The following is a 20,254-nucleotide window of genomic DNA, read 5'->3' as shown; positions in this document are numbered from 1 at the left end:
TTCTTTGCTATTGAGGCCTTGAAATAACCAGTGTGTGTGGGCGAAGGAGTGAGAAGTGTGTCAGGAAGAAGTACCTGGGACATTCTTAGCAAACGGTCCCATTCTTATTGTTTTGCTCATGTTCTGTCTATTCGAGGCAGTGTAAGCTGCAGTGCACTGAGCCTCAGGGTCACAGGAGATGTTCAATAGACTTTCGATATAAAAGGCCTCACATACTCAATCCGAACAACAGAAAATAATTAAACAGAGGCATGAGCACCAACCTTCGATAACCCGACTCTTTTAAACTCTAGTTGTGTACTGAGGAGTAGAATTCTGAATAAATGTGTTAATGCGTGTGCTCGATTTTAATATCTCTTTTGTTTTGTTTCTGCTTTTCATCTCTCATGCATGCACGCACTCACGCATGTGTAGTTGACTGGGCCGCTGGAGTTCCCAGGAGGCCAGTGATGTATGCAGCGGAGTTCAGCTTCCTTTGTGAATCCCCCAGTGGAGGTAGAAGGCGGCAGGCGGAGCGAAGCCGGACCGCTGACCCAAAACAGTGTGTGCTTGAGTACATCCCCCTGGGAGGCAGCGACGGGAGCCATTTGTGTGAATAACACTCAGCGGCGACGCTCATTACCTTGCTGTTTGTTTTGTCTGTTTTGCTTTATTAATGTCCAAAGTTCAGCCGTGTTCAGACATATCTGTATCAGACAGACGGGGATTTATTCTTTTGTCTCTTTGTCTCTAATGTTGTAAATAATACAGTGTCTGCCTCAGTCTTCCTCACACCAAAGGATGATCAAGGCGGAGGCCGCATCTGTTCTCGTTTTATGTACTTTTTTGTTATTGCTGTTTTGTTTTATGGGATGCTGCTGCATATTTCACATCTCATATTTCATATTTCAGCCTGTCCTTCCCCCAGTCAGTGTGGTGGGATCATATTAATGCATTAACTTTTTTTTCATCTTGTTTACAATCACAAGACCTTTGTGGTATATTTAAACTAATTCTACTTTGATAATGCTGTTCTACAGCTTTATTCATGGCCATTCGACTCTTTGACTGACATCACAGTCAGTTGTTGTTTGCAAAAGTCCAGGTAGCCACTTCTACTCGGCGGCATCTCATTACACGATGAGCTGATCCTCAATCTAAAATGAAGCTGACGGAGGCCTGAAAGTTACAAGAGGATTTAAAAGCGTTTTCATTTTTAACCTTTTCATTCACCCCATACTCAGTCCAGCTTTTCTATCCATATTATTGCACCTTATCATTTATCCTTCCATTTATTCAGTATATATTTACTTCTATTTTTATTTCTTGTAGATTTGTACACATGCAAATCGTGTATATTTTTTTTGGCTTATCCTATTGTATTTTATTTTATTTATTTTGTTTAAACTTTCATTTTAAGAACGGGTTTCAATTGTTTTGTTTTTTTGTACTGAGTTCTGACCTGTCTAAGTCTAAATCACCACAAATGTGTAACTTTGAAGTCTACAAAGCAACATCTGGTTCAGCCAAGTGCGCTGGTCAGAGGAAGTTTAACTGTGTACGTCTTTGGCTACAGTCACTACGGGTCTTGTCTTGTTGAAAAATAAGGAGCATCAATTTAGAGGAAATGAAGTGACAAATGATGTTTAGTGTTTAGGTGGAAACATTCAGCTAAGGAAGCGTTGCAGCCAGTGACGTAGAAACACTGCACTGATGGAGAAAAGGATGGATCACTCTTGTTGTTGTATGTCAAACAATTATGCCCTGCTTTACTGATATAACAAGAACTATTACAAGACAATTAACACTACAGATGCTGTTACAACATAAGACAACGAGGAACAAGGAATAAACTGGACAAACTAAAGCCAATAGCTATTTGAGGGTTTATGTTATTTGTTAAATGCTCTCTTAATGTAATGCAGACTGTTATCCAGGTTGAGACAGGAATGCAGGGCGTGCACCGCAGCTATTTATAGTCACAAACTTTTACTCACACACTCACTGATCTTCTCCACTTAAATTAACAGGAATAAAACCTCTGCTTCACAAAAACAGCCCATATTGAACTTGCTCGAGTCTCAGTGTTGTGTCTATTTACACTTCAGAGTTTGTCAGCGCACGGAACTGCACACCTGAGCGCCTCGCTGGAGATGAATCCCCCCGTGGGTGAACCCGCCTGCTGGTTTTCATGTCGGAGCAGTGGAACAAAAGAACGGGAGAAGGAGAGGGAGGAAATATGTGTGGCTAAAAGCTGAATACAGCAGAACTCGGTCTTAGGCAAGAGGAAAAACAGAGTGTGTCGACATATTTCTGCAGCAGTGGGAAACACCAAGTGCCACTTGGAGTGAAGAAATAATTCCATGGCTGTCTGGATTATTCACTGTTGTCATGTTCTGTCTGATTAGCCTCAACTCTTAACCGTGGCGTCTTAAGGTTTTAGTTTGCAGCTAGAATAGCTCCTCAATCTAAATGGACCAATAAAGACGAAAAGCACTTTTCAGTCAAGTGTTTTAGAGACAGAAACAGATTGTTACCAGATCCTCCACTATGAAGATTTAGGACCCACTTTGCATCACCATTCAAAGCCACTTTCCGTATCTTGCTGGTAAAAAGCTGTCTACTTCATCCACAGGCGACCCCGCTGGCCACTTTGTTTTTTTGCTGTCGTTCGGTCAGGAACACGTTTGCGGCAGAGTGTGAGGGGAAGGTCGGGAACTCACCAACAGGGGATGGGGTGCTGCCACTGCTGGATGGCTGCTGGATCTGCAGCCTCTGAGGCGATGGCGGCGGCAGCTGAGGCAGGGAGCTGATGACGGAGGGGAAAAGGAAAGGGTAGACCCCCGGTGTGTAGCGCCTCATCTGGACCAGCGGAGGGCTGCCGCGAGGCTGGGCGCGGCTGGCGGTCTTCATCACAGCGACGGGCGGAGGGCGCGCTGAGCACTGAGCGAGCTGAGGCGTGGAGAGGCTGGGAGGCCATCGGGCGACCCCCTGGCTGCGGTTAATGTGCCTGGAGCAGACGTGGTACCACCTCATCAGCACTCCAGAGATGCATGGTGGTGGAGTTTGAGTGTCAGCCGGGTCGACTCAGAGGCTTGCTCCACTAACACTGGAACACAGACACACATGGATTAATAGCTAGCTCCATTTCTGCACCACACATAACCCTGAATAAAAATCAAGTCCTGTTTACTATCAGAAGAAACCCATGGGATTTGACTGGGTAAGTGTATGACTGTCACTTTGCATTTGTCTGTTGCCTTTTTGAAGTTTTAAATTTTTTTGCAAGTGTAACTGTGAGATGCACATTCTAGATCAACATCCTGCCCCTCTTATCTGATATGTGGCCACCCATAACACTAAGTAACCAGTTCCAAATGTCTTTGGGTTTCTGGCTTTCTGGTGGTTTTAAGCGAGCAATGTTTGTTTGGTGTAGGTTAAGAAGAGATTGTGTTTTAATATCCTGTATCGATTATTACCATGCAGACCCAACCATGAGTCTTGGACTCCGTTCATTGTGTTACATAAAAGCACATTTACATCAGTTCCAGGAAATTGAATGCATTTCACTGTGGCATTCCTGAACTAAATTTTATCTTCATGAAGACTGTGTTTTCATTCCGGAGGCTGTGGTTTGTAGTACTGCTGAATTGTATTGTGTTGTGGCAGCACATGTTTCTTTTATTTTGACAGCCATTTTAGTCACTGGGCCAGGATGCATTAAATAACAGTTCAGTCCAGCTTAACTGGTTGGGGAAAGTTATTCCCTACTATCCAGCAGTAGAAATAATATGAATGTAAATCAACCACAGCTCTTTTCATCTTCCACATCTACCCTATGAGTATCCTCAAACAAAGGTTGCTGCCGCCTGACTGGAGGCACAAATGAATATGGGCTGGGTGGGGCTGAGGTGTGATCAGTGGCCTCTGCTGAATTCTGGTTAGCAGTATTATAAACTGCTGCGGCATAATGGTGCTCATAACACTCTAATCTGCAGCCAGGGGGCTATTAATGTGATATGTAACCACACTTTCTAATTAACAACCACCAGATAGCGTCTTCGGCTCTGTGCAGCACGTTGTTGGGGATGGCAGGGAGGTGGTATTAAAATGTGATCCAGATTACTTAGTGCAAGGTTTAAATGCTCAGCCTAGACTTTTAACCCAGTTTCCTGTGAGTAGTAGTAGGAGAGTAGAGCAGGGACGAGGAGGGGGGCGTCTGTGGAACTACTAATGGCAAAGTGGGCATTTCTTAAAACACACGGGACTCAAGTTGTATTCCACAGGTAACTCAGCCCGAGTCTGTGGCTGCATTATATTTCTTGTTTACCATTTCCGTACTCCATATGCTGTTGAAAACAATACATCATGATATGGAGACGCAGCATTTCATCACAGCAGCTTATAGTTTCAGACAGTCTTAAGCATTTTTTGTAATATACAAAGCTCAGTGAAGCCTGACTGTGTTTAAAGTCTGTACACATGAATGTACCAGCACAATCAAAACAGGGAGATGGTTCAACTGGTGCCAAATACGTTCAAAGATTTCCTCAATTTCTAATTTAATGAGGTTCAGGATTACTGACCTAAAGTAGCCTGGTGTAGTATGACTCAGTTCTTACCCGAATAGTCTGGTAACATGCCATTTGTATTTCACTAAGAAACAGAGAAAGGTACCTCCGCATGTAATCAGATAGTTTTACCACCAATCTGAGACACTAAGACATTTTGTTGTCAACAAATTTCACTGTACTCCAACTCAAATTGAGTTCAATTCTATTTTGTTTATATGGCATCGATAGCAATACAATTTGTCTCAGGGATGCTTTACAATACTCGGAAACTTGGCCAGAAAACCACGGAGCAAACACGAAGGTAGTGGTGGCAAGGAAGAAACCTTGAGCAGGACCTTGAGCAGGCCGGCCGGGTAGAGACAGAAAAAGAGAAAGAGAGCAGCCAGCGAAACGAATGGATGAAGTGTATGATTACATTGTTGCTGTTACTCTTCTGTGAGCCACCACATGAATCACACTCAAACAATTTGATTGGCCCAGCAGAGTTGTGGTGGGGCCTAATCAGCCCCCAGTGGAACAGTTCCAGATCAGCTTTTTCATACAAAATTGTTGCGGGCGAGTAGAAGTTGGCCTGGTTTCCAGACTATAGCTCTTGTGGTGTTAAGTAAATCTGTCCAAAAGTTAAACAAACCAGCAGATACAGTCCTGTCCTTCAGCATGCACTGATCAGGCATAACATTATGACCACCTTCCTAGTATTGTATAGGCCGCCCATGTGCCTCCAACAGTTGTCATTCATCACAGAATGGACATGGACCCTCTGAGGGTGTCCTGTTGTATCTGGTCTGGTCTAGGTGGGTGGTTCATGTCTGACTAACATCCACATGAATGTCAGGTCCAAAAGTTTCCGAGCAGAACACTGAATTGTCCCAAGATGATGATTGTTATTCCCTTCTCTGTCAGTGGTTTTAATGTTGTGGCTGATAGGTGTAGACAGACACAATCACATCCTTCTTTGACATCTAACATAAAAAGCAGACACTTGAAATAAGTTGTTAAATATTGTATATGGTTAATTAGAAATGTTGTTTTTCATAGGAAAATGTATTCTGCTGTGTGTTAGGAGCACTCCAGGGTTAGGGGTGGAGAGCTGTCTGTATCTCAGTAACAGGTTGAAGCAGTGGGAGACAAGAGATGCTGCAGCTTCCAGCGGGAGGAGAGCTGCAGCTCGTTCGACTCCAACAGACTTCTCTCCCCCGGGGTCCCCTTCTGTCAGACACACATTATCGTAACAAGTTCAATCAGGAGGGAAGAAACACACACACACAAACACACAATGGTGAACAATCATTACATGTCACACTGATGGCTCTAATACACTTCAAGAATTGTATTTATACATGTTAGAGCTTGAGAAAATATATTTGACAGACACTTAAATTTAATCTATAATTGTCTTTTTTAATTGTCTTGTCCACTTTGAGGTGTCACAATCAAGTGTCGTTAGCTGCAGGGTTCCAAAGGGTTCTATTCTGGACCCTCATTCTTTTCTCTTAATGTGTTCTCAATGGGTCAAGTTTGTCCAACTGATGCATTGTATTCTCCTCTATTGTTCTCCTTGGGTAATGTTAAATTCATGTCTCTCTTTTATGACTTTGGTGACAAAAGTTGTGAAGTGTCATTTCTACATTGCTTAGACTGGTCCCTAAAGTTAGACCTTTTACATAATTTTCAGTGGAAAGGTCGGACACAGTTTTTTCATTTTTTTTACTGCAATACACATTGTCATTATGTGAAACATTCACTGGCTTCAGCGGCTGTGGTCAAGGGTGATTGAGGTTTTGCTGCTCGTGCCCCTTATTTTCCCATAATTCCCTGCCAGAGGATCTCAAACTGGTCAGAAAACCGTCCAAGCCAGAAAATCTTCTGTTATCAAAATGCATTCACTGAACTGATGTTTGTGGTATTTGTTTTCTCAAGTTTTCCATTTTGCTTTATCATTTTGCAATGTCACTTTTGTGTTGAACCTTGAAACCTCTTCTGTTTGTTTTTTTTCACAAAGTCTTCTTTGCCATATCTATCAAATGTCTTGTTCCTTGTTCCTTTTGTATGTTTTTCAGTTCTCAGCAAGTAACCTCTACCCTCTTTAGTCTAAGAAATTATTCCTAATTGCTACAGAAAGTACTGAGTGCCTTTTTGAGGAAGTCATTTAGACATTAGTCATTTTTTTCTTGGCTTGTTTATCCATTTGGAGTATTATCACTGGTGTAAAATCAGGTATTTGCCAAACATTTACCACATTATCCATTTGGCATCCAATGTGCAAAATTATCAAGGTCCTGCTAATGCCTATAAGTAATGGTTTGTGCATCTGGCTCCACATTTATCCTTTCTAGGACGGGATTTTGTCCAATCAAAATGGATGGCAGATCAAAAGGTGTTGCTTAAATGGTTTGACCTGTTAAAAAGAACTGCATAGTTGTGGAAGAGGCCTTCACACCTGAAAATGATGCACGCGGAAGAAGACGAATTCATCTGAAATACTTGGCAAGATGTAAATACTGCAACATAACTTTTTTCTATCTATTCACTGAGGAGTTACTGTCGTCTGCGGATGTATCTTGCAATTTTTAAGTCCAGTACACTTTTAACAAGACATCTTTCATCATTTGTGGCAAGAAACAAGGGGTAAAGCAGGAATAATTTATGAGGCCTAATTTAGAAATGTTGCTCCTGCTGCTATAGCGGGCATAAACCGCAACCACTCAACACGTGCTGGGTAAAAATAGAACACATTAAGCACAGCATGTTGAAGTGACAGTCTGATGGAGCGATTCGCATATGTGCCACAACAATATACACAGTGAAGATTATTCAATCATTTGTGTGAAGTGTTTTTCCTTTTTTGGTACTCCAGCCTCTAAAACCTAATCAACACACATATGCAGCATGAAATGAATCTATTCGATTTTGATGATACACATGCATTGATATATGTACAATTCCAAATTCCAAAATTCCAACATACTGTACGCAGTGTTGCAGGCAGCAACATATTATACTTGTGTACTGCGTGGAATTATAATTTATACAATATACATCATTATAAACTGTTATGATCTGGATAGTGAGTACTAAAGCAGTCAGTGCGTCTACATGCACGTGAAAAAGAAAATTATTATTGCCTTAATCGGACTATAACAGGAGAACTTAAGTGCATGTACACACGTTCTCGTAATCCGATTGAGACACCCAGATAATGCGATTGAATCTGAGTTTTCATCGGATAATGCGTGTGCGCATGCTCCACAACGGCTGCGCTGGGGTGTGACCCCAGAACACAAACGCCCATGAAAGCCGATCCTAGGAGAAGAAGAAGAGAAACAGAGCCGTCTGAGGGACAGCGCGGATCTGACCTGCATCAGAAGTAGCGCAAACATTACGTACAAGATTAAAAAATGTAGTAATATCCATCTGGTTGTTGTTTGAAATGCCGGTCTGCCGCACGAGCGACTCTTGTTTATTATATCATGTAATAGGTCAACCCGGAAATCGGGCCGTATTAACGTGGTATTATCCCGCTGAAAAGACACATATCGCCACCTAGTGTGGAAGAGGAGAACAGTTATTTGATTTTCTTGCGCTGCATGTAAACTGGAACAGGGACTGTAGTGAGAAAGTCGAATTTTGAGCATAGCTCAATTAAGCTCTGCATGTAAACACACTGAGTGTTTCACAAATCTGCCTTTTATTCTTCACCCTTTCTTTTACTTCTATACACACATACTGCTGTATTGTGGATGTTGGGCAGGCGCCAAGTCTGGGGTCTTGTCACCACAGTGAGGTTTCCAGTTTTGGTACGTTCATGCCCGTATAGAGACCAATCCTCGATTGAGCTAATTACAGTATATCCATACAGGTAATACTCACACACAAAATGGCAGTGGTTCCCCTATGCTCAAATTAAGACAGTCACATGTCTCTCCTGGCTAGGACAATGACCAGTGATTCAAAAACTCAATTTCCCATAAAGGACTATTGCTGTACATCTGTATTGCTACAGTAAAGTCTACAGTTATCTCTGATTCTCTCCTTCGTCTTCTTTCTTTCTTTTTTTTCCAATCTCCACCTTCTATTATTATCTTCCGCTCGGTTTAGCAGCACCTCTGATAGATGTAGGTTCCCCTGATCCCGACCCCTGGCATCTGGATCACAGCCATAATGACTGGGCCAAGTGGAGCTAACATGCTTCAGAGAAAGGTCAATAGACCTGAATGGCAAAACAGGTATAGACAGTGCTATCCATTTGAGGCTGGTGGGGCTCTGCCAACAATTGATTGTACATCAGTCACTTGGGAATCAATTACAAAATCATTTCTGCATCATTTTCAGGTGCAGGGAAATCAGAGTGAGGGGCCTCTGCACCCTTAAGGCACAAGATATACGACTCTCACCCAATCAGACAAACTTGCACAAATACGTTACCTTCATTATTCATAAAGGTGCTATGAATTGTTTTTTTTGTTGTTTTTTTCATGATGTGCATTATTCATTATGCTGCATGTAGGGTAACTTCCTCAGTGTGGTACACATGCAAGAGAACTGGGTGTTTCATGTTGAGCATAGAGTGCTGCTCTATAGCTGGGACTCTTGGGACCCATTGTGAGTATCAGGTGTTAGAGTACATCTCACTTTATTAATTCACATTCACCCACACACTACCACAGAGGCAGACACATGAAACAGTTGACACACACACACACATCTGCACTGCAGAAAATATCAGGAAGGCTGCACACGTTCATTATCTTGTAATCTATTCCTTGGGAAAATATTTTTGCTTACAAGATGTTTTTGGAAGAAACAAAAGGAAAAGCAAGGCGTAATTATCAGCGACAGACAAAAAGGAAGAGGAAGGTTCTTTTTTTGCATGTAATTCTATAAACAAAAGGAAAACATCGCTTTAAAAGGGCACTGATTTAGTTTTACACTTCCAAGAAGTAGGAGGAGTTGACTAGCGAAAGAAAGCTGGGATGTCCTGGCTTTTATTTATTTGTATGTGTCATAACTTTGAATTCTGCATCTCCCAAATTGTGACCGACAATTTCTCTGTGCCTGGTAACTGTCCACTTTGTTCTAACTAAACAACCACTGATGACATCCTTGGACACTGTCCTCCCTGAACTTGTCAGGGTTCCACATTCTGCTCCCCCTCCTCTCTCCTCGTTGATTGAACTCACCTGCGTCCCATCCACTACTCATCAAGCCTCTCCATAAAACACATGGTCTCCGAGTCCAGCTTCACTAGTTCATTCGATCTTGTTCAGTGGTGGTAATATGATCGTGTCTTTCAGCTTGGTTTGATTTTTCCAGTTGTTGCCTCTCTTGTTTTGTTGTTTTCAAAAGAAAACTGCAAAAACAAAACTGCTCTCTCCATTCTACACCACCACCACCACCTGCCTTCAGCTGCCAAGGGATTTCTCCATCTTCAATCACTTTCAAACTCTTCATCTCTATTTCCTCTTTCCTTTTTATAAAACTGTTCAATTGCCTGGGTTTGTGTCACTAGCTGCATTTCCATTACACTTTTTCACAAAATAAAAGCAATATTTCAGAAATGTATTCAGATTTTTTTTTCTGATAAAGTACGATTGTGCTTTGTACATGTTTCCATTGAAAGGTGTTTCGCCAACAGGCTATGACTCGTAAAGTCTCGTCTCGCGATATCCCATAATGCTCTTGAATTCTCGAAACACGAGACTTCAATTTGAGGGGCTTCAAATGAACTGGTCACATGACCCCCTGCGTCATCTCCAGTGATGCTGGTTTGGGGGAATTGCAAAAAAAATGCTTCCATTGCACTTTTGTGATAAACTTTTATGTCGATACGTCTGAAAAACCACCTCATGAGAATGTAAAGATGTTTTAGAAACACTGTCCCAGCACCCTGCTTATACATGATAGTTCACCCACCACCCCTGTAGTAGGTGTCCCCACTTTGAACAGAAGTGTGTCTAATAAGATTAGTGTCTAATTTCATCATAAATATTAAATATACACTACCACACAGTTCAGTGAGAAGGTGTGTCCAAATTGTGACCGGAATCCCTGATACTGCTTGCGGAAGAACAATTGAGGCCGATTGAGACGCAAAAGTTGTACTACCCTGTATTGCCAGTATTAGCATGCTTTTTATATCAAAGACCTTGGTGGGTGTTCAAAGAAAAGACATTTTAATTTCTTTTTTTAACTGGGGCTTGACATTTTCAGCCATTTTTGTAAAGTACTTTGGAACTTACTTACCAGAGATACACAGAGCCCTTTTTGCAATTGCATGCATAGGTATACTGTAAAATATTACCTTATTTTTTTCCATGCATCCCTGTGAATTGGTTTTTACTAGTCGCTTGGGGACTGATTGACTACTCACATGGATAGGCTGGAAGCCAGGTTAGGTAACCATGCTACACTGCTAGAAACATGAAATGAAACTAACTGCTGCTTAGAGGACAGTATGGTATGCTTTGGAATAGTCCACAGTGATTGAAACGATTTGAATTAATGGGCTAAAACATACAAAACCACTGAAGTGGCCCCTTAAGATGATGTTTTACATTGAGCTCACATCCACACATATCTAAACCTGCACATGTGTGACAAGCTCAGAGAGAAAGGTGTCCAAACTGAGCCTGTTCCGCTGGGTGTTATTATCCCCACACAGAGGTACACTGGGGAAACGTCTGAAAGCTGCTCCTAATCATGCTAACTGTGACTAACCAACCCTATCCACTGTCTCCTCAGGACACACGCAAACGCACGTATGGCTGTGATGATAGCCCCCGAGGGATGTATGGTTACAAGCAGACATTTGCTCTTCGGACACTACCCTAGTACAGGTAGTATGCATGTCTGTAATACAATGGCCACATAGTTTCTTTAGTTTTTGTAAGGAGTGATTTGAGTAAGCAACAAAGGCAGCAATTCCATGTAATCACTGTAGGTATACCTATGACCAACATTCATGCTCACTTGATCGAAAGTCCTTTCAACTCTCTGTCACAAAGAGAGTCTATTCTCCTTTTAAGTAAAATCAACAAACTTACTGGCAGCGACTTTTACATCACACTAAATTTCACAGGACTGGGCAACAGTGCCTGAATCCCTTATATCCACCAGCCAAAATACAAAGACCACTTCAAAAGCAAACACTGGAACCTTCCCTAAGTATGGGATTTCTTTATGATCCATTCGCATCATTCAGTGCACAAGTTGTGTTATTTGAAGGAATCATTTAAATTGTCTAACAGGCTATTTAGTCTCTTCTAGCTACAGTTCATTCTGTGCCATGTAAAAATAAAACAACATGCAGAGTTCCAAAGAAATTCAGGAACAAATGAGAAAAAGGAGTTGAATTCTATCAATTTGGAACAGGTTATAAAGCCATTTCTAAAGCTTTGGGTCTACAGTGAACCACAGTGAAACATTATCCACAAATGTGGAAAACATGGAACAGTGGTGAACCTTCCCAGGAGTGGCCGGCCAACCAAAATTACCCCAAGAGCTTCAGAGATGACTCATACAAGAGGTCACTTGAAAAAAGACCCCACAACAAAATCCAAAGAACTGCAGGCCTCACTTGCCTCAGTTAAGGTCAGTGTTCATGAGTCCACCAGAAGTCACCAGTTTTACAAGAAAACATTTTGCTGATCTTGAAGACTTTTGGGAAAATACTCTGTGGACTGATGAGACAAAGTTGAACTTTTTGGAAGGTGTATGTCCCATTTCTACAGCGTGAACATAACACTACATTTCAGAAAAAGAACATCATACCAATGGTGAAATCTGGTGGTGGTAGTGTGATGGTCTGGGGTTGTTTTGCTGCTTCAGGACCTGGAAGACTTGCTGTAATAAATGGAACCATGAATTCTGCTGTCTACAACAACTTTGGTTCTGCAGCAGGACAATGAATTACAACAATTCTATGAAGATGAGTGGACCAATATTCCTCCGCTGTAAAAGACTCATTGCAAGTTCTCTCAATCGCTGTAGTTGTTGCTGCCAAGGGTGGCCCAACCAGTTATTAGGTTTAGAAGCAATTGCTTTCTCACACAAGGCCATGTACGTTTGGATTTTGTGTTACCTTAATAATGACCTTCAATTTAAAAACTGCATTTTGTGTTTAATTGTGTTACCTTTGACAAGTATTTGAATTTGTTTCATGATCTGAAGTATTTAAGTCACATTCACATGAAAGCCAGTTCCAAGAGTTTCCCAGCAGAACACTGTGTTATCCAAAGATGGTCATTGTTATTAACTTGTTTTGATTCATTAGTGTATTTTGACACCACATATTTGTCTGATATGGTAGTCACTGTGTCAGTTTAGGTCACTGCAGAATCATCAACTCTAGTTTTAAGTTGACTCAAAGACATGACAGACTACACAGTAGTGCATGATTCTGTTGGCTTTCTGTGTGGAGATAAATAATAAATCACTAAGCCTTAGTCTTCACACTGATGCAGGTCACAAATGAAGGTTAAAGAACTGACACACAAATCTTGTGTGAAAACACTGTTGAGAATCCCAACTACAGCAGTGGTTGCCAATCATGATAATACAAGGTGCAAGGTCTACATTATTACTGATGAATATACACTCATCGGCCACTTTATTAAGTACACCTGTTCACACAAATAGTGAATCAGCCAATCACATGGCTGCAAATCAATGCATTTAGGCATGTACAGGTGAACAAGACAACTTGCTGAAATTCAAACCGAGCATCAGAATTTAAGTGACTGCAGGCACCCCTGGTTCGAGCCCTGCACCAGGAGGCCTTTCCTGCGTGTCATTCCCCACCTCTCTGCCTCCCCGTTTCCTGTCATCCTTCACTCTGCTGTAAATTAAACGCTAAAAAGCCCCAAAACACACACACACACACACACACACACACGCACACACACACACACATATATATATATATAAAATTAAAAAAAAAAAAAAAAGCAGTATTCTACAGTAACACATCCACTTGTTAGCTTCAAAGCTAATAATGTTGCCCAGATGAATGTATTTTATACTGGTCATACCATGAATAGAGCGCTCTAGTGCAAACTACGTTTCAGTCTGAAGGAAGATTGGGAAAAGCTGTGGCCAATCTTATAAAGCCTCAGTCCACCAAATATAGATTATACAGTAGCTTTTAGTAATACCCTTCAAATAGGCTGTCAGCCAAATCACTGCCTGGATTTGACAGCGAAAGGAAAAACACTATTCAGGAAGATGTAGTGACTGCTAATCATGACATAGACCTTCTAGCTTTAGCTTAGAAGAAAACATGTTTAATGTAATGTGATTTTATCACCAGCGTCAACATGACTGGAAAAACACACTCTCAGCAGCGAGCAGCTCATATACAAACAGTGCTTCCATCAGGACTCTGACATCTAATATGCTTAGCCTTATATTTCTCATTTCATCAGGGCCAAAGGACAGGGCCATTACATAAGTCTGTAATTAGTGGAGTTTGGTATAGAAACAGGCTCAGAAAAGCACAATGCCTTGTAAAATGTCATAAAGAGAAATCATGTTAACACCAGCACTGAGGCATATAAGCTCCCTTTTTAGATCTGAAGAGAAACCATTAAAGGCAATCTATCACAGCTACATCCTCCGCTGTTTTCATAAACTCAAAGCCACCCCAAGCTGTCCGTCCCCTCGCTGAGCCTGGAGCCGAGCCAGGCACAATATTGTTTCATTTCTCACTGAGGCTCCAGAGGAAAGAGGTCTTTTCTACTCCCGCTTTTTGCTCACAGATCTACAAACTCAGCTATTTAGCTCAGTTTCATGCACTTACAAGCAAGCCCAACAGCAAAAAAAAGAAAAAATTCAGTTCTGTGTCGAGCTGCGTCTGTCTGCTTTCTGTCATCACAGAGTACATATGCTCAAGCCAGTAGAGCCACGTCCACACCCTGAGGCAGTCAACCACTTCAGCTCATCACCTTGTTTGTATGAGCAGTGCTGGCAACAGTCGCTGGGTTCTGTCTTTTGTTTCCTGTCCCTCCCTAAGCATCCTCTTGTCTGTGTTGCATGGAACAGCCTTGTCCTCGATAGGGTGGTTGTCCTGATTAGGCTCTATCCATCCAATTAGCTCTGCCTCCTCATGGGCTCCAGCAAAACTTTCTCAAGCCTGAGAAAACGTTGCACTTTACTTGAGGAGCGTGTTGGTGCATCAGAAGTAGAATATAGATCCATCCAGAAAAAACATAAAGCTTTAATACAGTGAAATCGATGACATTTAAAATATTTACTATGGATTCAAGTAGCTCAAACCAGCCAATGCAAAATAACAAAGATGTATGTCTTTTGCTTTGCAGAGACGGTACACAAGGAGCAGATGTGCACCGAATTTGAGTTTGTGAATGACATTTACGACACATTTTACTGTGTATCTGTCTATGCTTTGCTCCAGTCTGGCAGCAAGAAGTTCTACTAATTTTGAAACTCTTTCTTGGCCATCAGTTGCCTGGAAGCCACATGATCATTATCATTTTTGTTAGTTTTTTTTTAAGATGGAAGGTTGGTCTCAGGATTTAATTTTGGTCCAGCAAAGATCTGCTGGGCCAGTCAGATTGCTTGGACTGGCTTTCTGCGGTGATCAGTAATGAATTAGAGGTCTTAGAAATCCAAACTCGTTCCTGATCCAAATTCTTCTCAGTCTATTGGGTCTAATGGCATCTTGCTTTACCACTGTAGGTCACAGCTCTGCGTATCAGCATGTTCAGTATCCTAGTGGATCCAAGTGGACCATAGTGTCATCTCTGTCTCATCCCTATTGTGTCTGATGTCAAAGTTCATTAACTTGATTAAGGATATTGACTGAGTGGAGAGAAGAATACAAACTAGAAGAGAAGGTGGAACCTGCAGCCACATCAAGTATGTGGTATTGGATAGGAACTGATCGTGTTCTGGTAAAGATCTTGTGAACCAATCACATCGTTTGAGTGGGTTTTAAGCAGTGTGCCACAGGGACCTAGTCATCTATGTTATCTAAAAGCCATGGAGTTAAATTTGTTCATAACAAAATGGTTCAGGTTGGTTGGAGGATTATCCGATCATGATGGTTTAATATGTGAGCGGAATTTATCATAATTTTCCAGACACATTTAAACAAATGATAGATTAATCTACAGAGATCAGTATTTGCAATCCGACCACATTTTTTTTTCTCATGATTTACCTCTGTGAATCACAGGAGCAGAAATCTAAAATTTAATTTTCCCCATTTGTTTTTGTTTCACACAAACCCTGCTAATGCCCACGGAGTCTACACAGAAATACCCAGAGATTTCTATTCATCAGTTTTTGTGATATTCCTTATGGATCATTCTTTCGGACGATTTCTGTGTGTGTGACGCCTCTGACAGGTGCCAGGTTCATGTCCAAGTATCTTTATGCAAATGATGATGAATTGAGTAAGAAAAGGTGAATGGAAACTGCATACTTAGATTAGAACGTGTGTACAGGTTTTCTCAAATGCTTTTGGCTAGAAACATTTACGATGCTGCAATGCAATTGATGGTGACATGTTTTGCACAATCAGTCTAGTGATTAGTTTAATGGATGTTTGCGACAGCTGAAAAGAGCAGCACTGGAGTTTTGCAGAAGCTCCCTGTAATATTTGTATTTAGTGTTTTTTTTGCTTGTTTGTTTTTTTTTCTTGTGGACTGTGTAAAATACGTCTAGAAACACTAACTAGCTCTTGACATGACTATGATTTTGACAGCGGGTAGATAGTTCGGGTACTTCAACTGAATCACGTGATGTATATGTGACAGATTCTCATTATGGAGCTTAGACACTCAGAAATCGGACAGCGGGTAAAAAAAAAGAAAAAAAAAGAAGGAAGCCAAGCGGACGATGTTGCCTTCAAAGTCACTCAAATCATAGTTACAGAATGTCTGAGAAACAAGCACAGTATTTAGTGATAAGCTGCATGCAGCTCAGCATTAAATTGTCTCGCTCAGGATTAGAGGCGGGGATCTGTGATGTGTTAAATCTGTGCTTCGCTGAGTCCAAACGATACTGCAGTCGGCCTCAAAAGACCTTCACACCTCGGTCCCGAAGGTGCACACATGTGATGTGTATCACAAGAAATTACTTCTGAAACTGACCATCAGACTAACTGAGGGAGTGACTTTTCACATCTTAACATTTAGAGTGAAGCTCATCTCTCCACTGCAACTATGTGATGTAATTCCTCCTGGACTCCTGTAGCCTCAGAGTCTGAATTTCTGAGAGATACACATAAATGTATCTGAGCGTGACATGGACCACCATTGGCTGCAGACAAGCATGCACAGTAGTGTTGCCAGATGGGGAATAGAGAACTATGGTACTTGTACGGTACTTGCTTTAAAATTGTTGTATTTTGACTGAAACTGCCGTACGTACCGAAACAACTTGAAAAACCATATGCTACAACAATGCATTTGGTAACAAAGCTATTCTGTGCGCGTGGTACTGCAATGACCTAAGGAATTAACACAGATTTATTCATTGTCACACTTAAACACACCCACCCACCCTGTCAATTGCACCTCTTTGCCATTGCCATTCCGTCCTTAACCGTCAAATTAAAAGCCCCACAACTATGCTCCGGAGGCAGAACTGCTTCAGCAGGAGCAACTGCACTTCAACATTCAACTCGTAACACATGATTATCATCACAGAAGGTCGAAGGTTTGAGAAAACGCGCTCACCTGGGGCTGTTGAACTCGCGGAAAACAAGCACATTAAACACAAATGATGCCAAGTGCTTAATGGGCTTGTTTCTCACCCATATCATTCATCATTAATACCAGAATTCGTCCACTTGCGTCTGTGCGGAGCTGTCGGGCATATTCATCAAGACCATCTCTCTCCCCTCGTTATCTATTAACTGCACACTCTCTGTGTACAAAAGTCCATGACAACAGCAGGTTGCAACTCGTTCCTACCAAGGAACCTACGCCCAGGTACGTTGTGTTAAGTTGTCAGGTTTTTGCTGCGTCTGTTGGGTCAAACCGGGCTTGCTGGAGAGAATAGTCCCTGTCCATGAAAAATCAAAGGATGTTCTCGTAGGTTTCACACATCGTTAATCTCAGAGCTGTTGTTTTAACTTTCTCGCTTTGAAAATGCTCGTTAACGACTGTGAACTTAGGCAGAACTCGGTCCAAAAAATAAAGATACACGTCTACACGTTCCAAAACGTCAAATCTTTTTTTTTCGCCGTTTTTCCACATCAAGTTGTAGAAAATAATTAGTACATATCCCAGGCATATATGTGGCACTAATTTTACCACATAACTCAGCCAAAAAATAAGAAGAGACGGAGCATGCGCATCAACCCTGTGTGCTGTATACGAACATACAGTAAAAGTACACATTGCTCTAGTCACCAAACAAGGGCCAATATCGGATGCAGGACCCTCACAAGCCTGTAGTCCACTGTTGTTGTCATGAGACGTTGGGGATATTCGTATCAGACGTCCCCAAGAATGAAAAAAGAAATTGCACAGGCTCCACGTGACAGAACTCCTGAAAGTCTTTGAGCTGTCGTGCAACCGCAAGTAGAAAACCTCCAAGGAAGCACAATTCAAGTCCATAGATCACAGTTTAGGTTCTATGAGGCATATGACAAGGCAGGGCTTGGGTGCTTCCTGCATTCAAAGATCTCAGTAACCGTTTCACAAATACAACTACATCACACTATATGTCAGTGATCCTGAGGCTGAAGTTAGTCTTAGGGTGATAAGTGCAAGTCTAAGTGCAGCAAAGGCCTGGATGGATTCACCTTATATACTGATACTGTAACCGTAGCGATAAGTGAACTCTATCAACCTCTACACTTTAATGACACTAATGCACACTGCATCAGCACATGTCTCCTACATCAGCAACCTATGGAGAGATCCATTCCACCCTATGTTGCTCTGTTTTGTTTTTTTTTCGTTCTTTTTGTTTTTTTTCTTCTTTTTAGTCAGTTTATTTTCAGTCTTTTCCAGTCAGTCCCATTTCCCCCCTCAACAGCCTCCAAAACTACACTCGAACCTGCACTAATGATTGGGTGAAGGACAAACAAACCCAAAAGCTCCGACGTGATTATAGCACTTGGGAGGATGATTTGCAGTGCTGCAGCAGTGGTCCAACACAAACATCTCATGAGGAAATGCCTGATGGAACAATAACAGTGCTTTGTCATATTCTGTCTCAGGAGCGCTTTGCATGTCCTGTTTCTTTCATCAATGAGCAACTAAAAACTGAAAGGGGGGTGATCTGGTGCGCCTGGAAACTCTGACGGGGTGCAGAGATCGAGCTTCAGAGCAGGTCTCAGAATTTTAAAAAGGTTCAGCATATCCATGCTTGTGACACGCTGCATTATTTAGAATCATTTAGAATTCCATTAAACAGTTAAATACTTCCTTAACAACAATCTCCATGTCCCGGAGGCCAGAACACCCCCTGCCTACAAAATTATTGGACAGAAGAGTAACAGCAACATAGTCACAAACCTGTGTTGCTCTGATTGCTTGTAAAGCAATCTACGTAACTGCGTAACTTGCAAGAAAACATATTAGGAAGGAAGAAGAACATTTTATTTTTGCAGGAAAATTATCCTGAAAAATCCAATTTGCTTGATTATCGTCATGCTTCCGACCACTCAGACTCTGACTCATGATGTTAGATAAGTAGAGGGATGGTGGTGGGGGTCCTGTTGCCAGTGCCTAACCACACATGGGACTCAAAAAGTTTGTACATAGACCATCTGGCCAAACCACCTCTCGTCATTTCTGATTGGTAAATACCTCCAGTAATTCGTAAAGCCATGCTAAACAACCACGTCCATAATTGCACGGTTAATGGCTGCAAATACTGTTTTTTTCAGGGAGTTCGACTACCTCTGCAGCTTTTTTTTTTTTTTTTGTCTATTCACAGAGTTGTCCAACAACTACCCAAATCTCAGTTCTTTAACTTTCACATTGTGTTTGCAGGTCTCATGTAGAACTGGGAGTCAGACAAAAATGCTGCTCACAGGGACTTCTTCTTTCTTGAAAGGTCAATGGTTGCATTTACGTCAGAAACTTTACGATTATTATTCGTCACAGTCGCACAGTAACATCATTAGCTGGTGGTTTTGTCTTGTGCCTTCATAGTAGAGTACAAGTCGCTCAGCACGTCGCTCACAACAGATGAAAAGCCTCCAAATAATCTGCCTTGAGTCCACGAACACACAACGCTCAAACTCACTCTGATTTTATGCAATTAAAGTAAATATCTGCAGGATATCCCGTGTCAGGAGAACTCATTAAGATATTTTTTGTTATTTTCAAGTTAAGTTTGTTGACTCATTTTCATGCTTCATTTATGATTTGAAAACCGCCTGAAAAGCCTCTCTAAATCCCTTTATTGTGTCAGCGAGTGGCTCTCACTGACTCGACGACGCACTCCGTTTGGTGATCATCGCGGCCATCATTATGGGGCCGAGCAAACAAACGCCACAGCGTAATGGATTGGATATGCAGCAGAAAGTGGGCCAAGTGGGGCGGGTGGAGTTTGTGTGGGAGCATGGCGGGGAGAGGAATGAGGGATGCTGCAATGTGGAAAAAATCTTTTGAAGGCGTCAGAGCGGGGACAAATTAGAAATGAAGACGAATCCATCGCATCCGATTCTGTTACGAGACAATAGGAACATTATGCGATGCAGATTAACATAGCACGTG

The 20,254-nt window shown here is 41.7% G+C and overlaps 1 protein-coding gene across 1 annotated transcript in view; it reads right to left on the bottom strand.

Annotated features, from left to right (window-relative positions):
- The window catches only part of LOC125020228 (retinoic acid receptor beta-like), a 166,909-nt gene that overhangs the window by 102,000 nt on the left and 44,655 nt on the right, over positions 1-20,254 (bottom strand). The window contains exon 2 of the mRNA XM_047605548.1: positions 2,703-3,088. Within this exon, the coding sequence (XP_047461504.1) occupies positions 2,703-3,015 (313 nt within the window). The 5' untranslated portion in view covers positions 3,016-3,088. The remainder of the gene's footprint in view (positions 1-2,702; positions 3,089-20,254) is intronic.

The sequence above is a fragment of the Mugil cephalus genome, chromosome 14 (assembly GCF_022458985.1).
Source record: "Mugil cephalus isolate CIBA_MC_2020 chromosome 14, CIBA_Mcephalus_1.1, whole genome shotgun sequence".
Taxonomy (NCBI): Eukaryota; Metazoa; Chordata; class Actinopteri; order Mugiliformes; family Mugilidae; genus Mugil; species Mugil cephalus.
The sequence above is the reverse complement of the archived record's forward strand: the minus strand, read 5'-3'. Positions and strand labels throughout refer to the sequence as shown.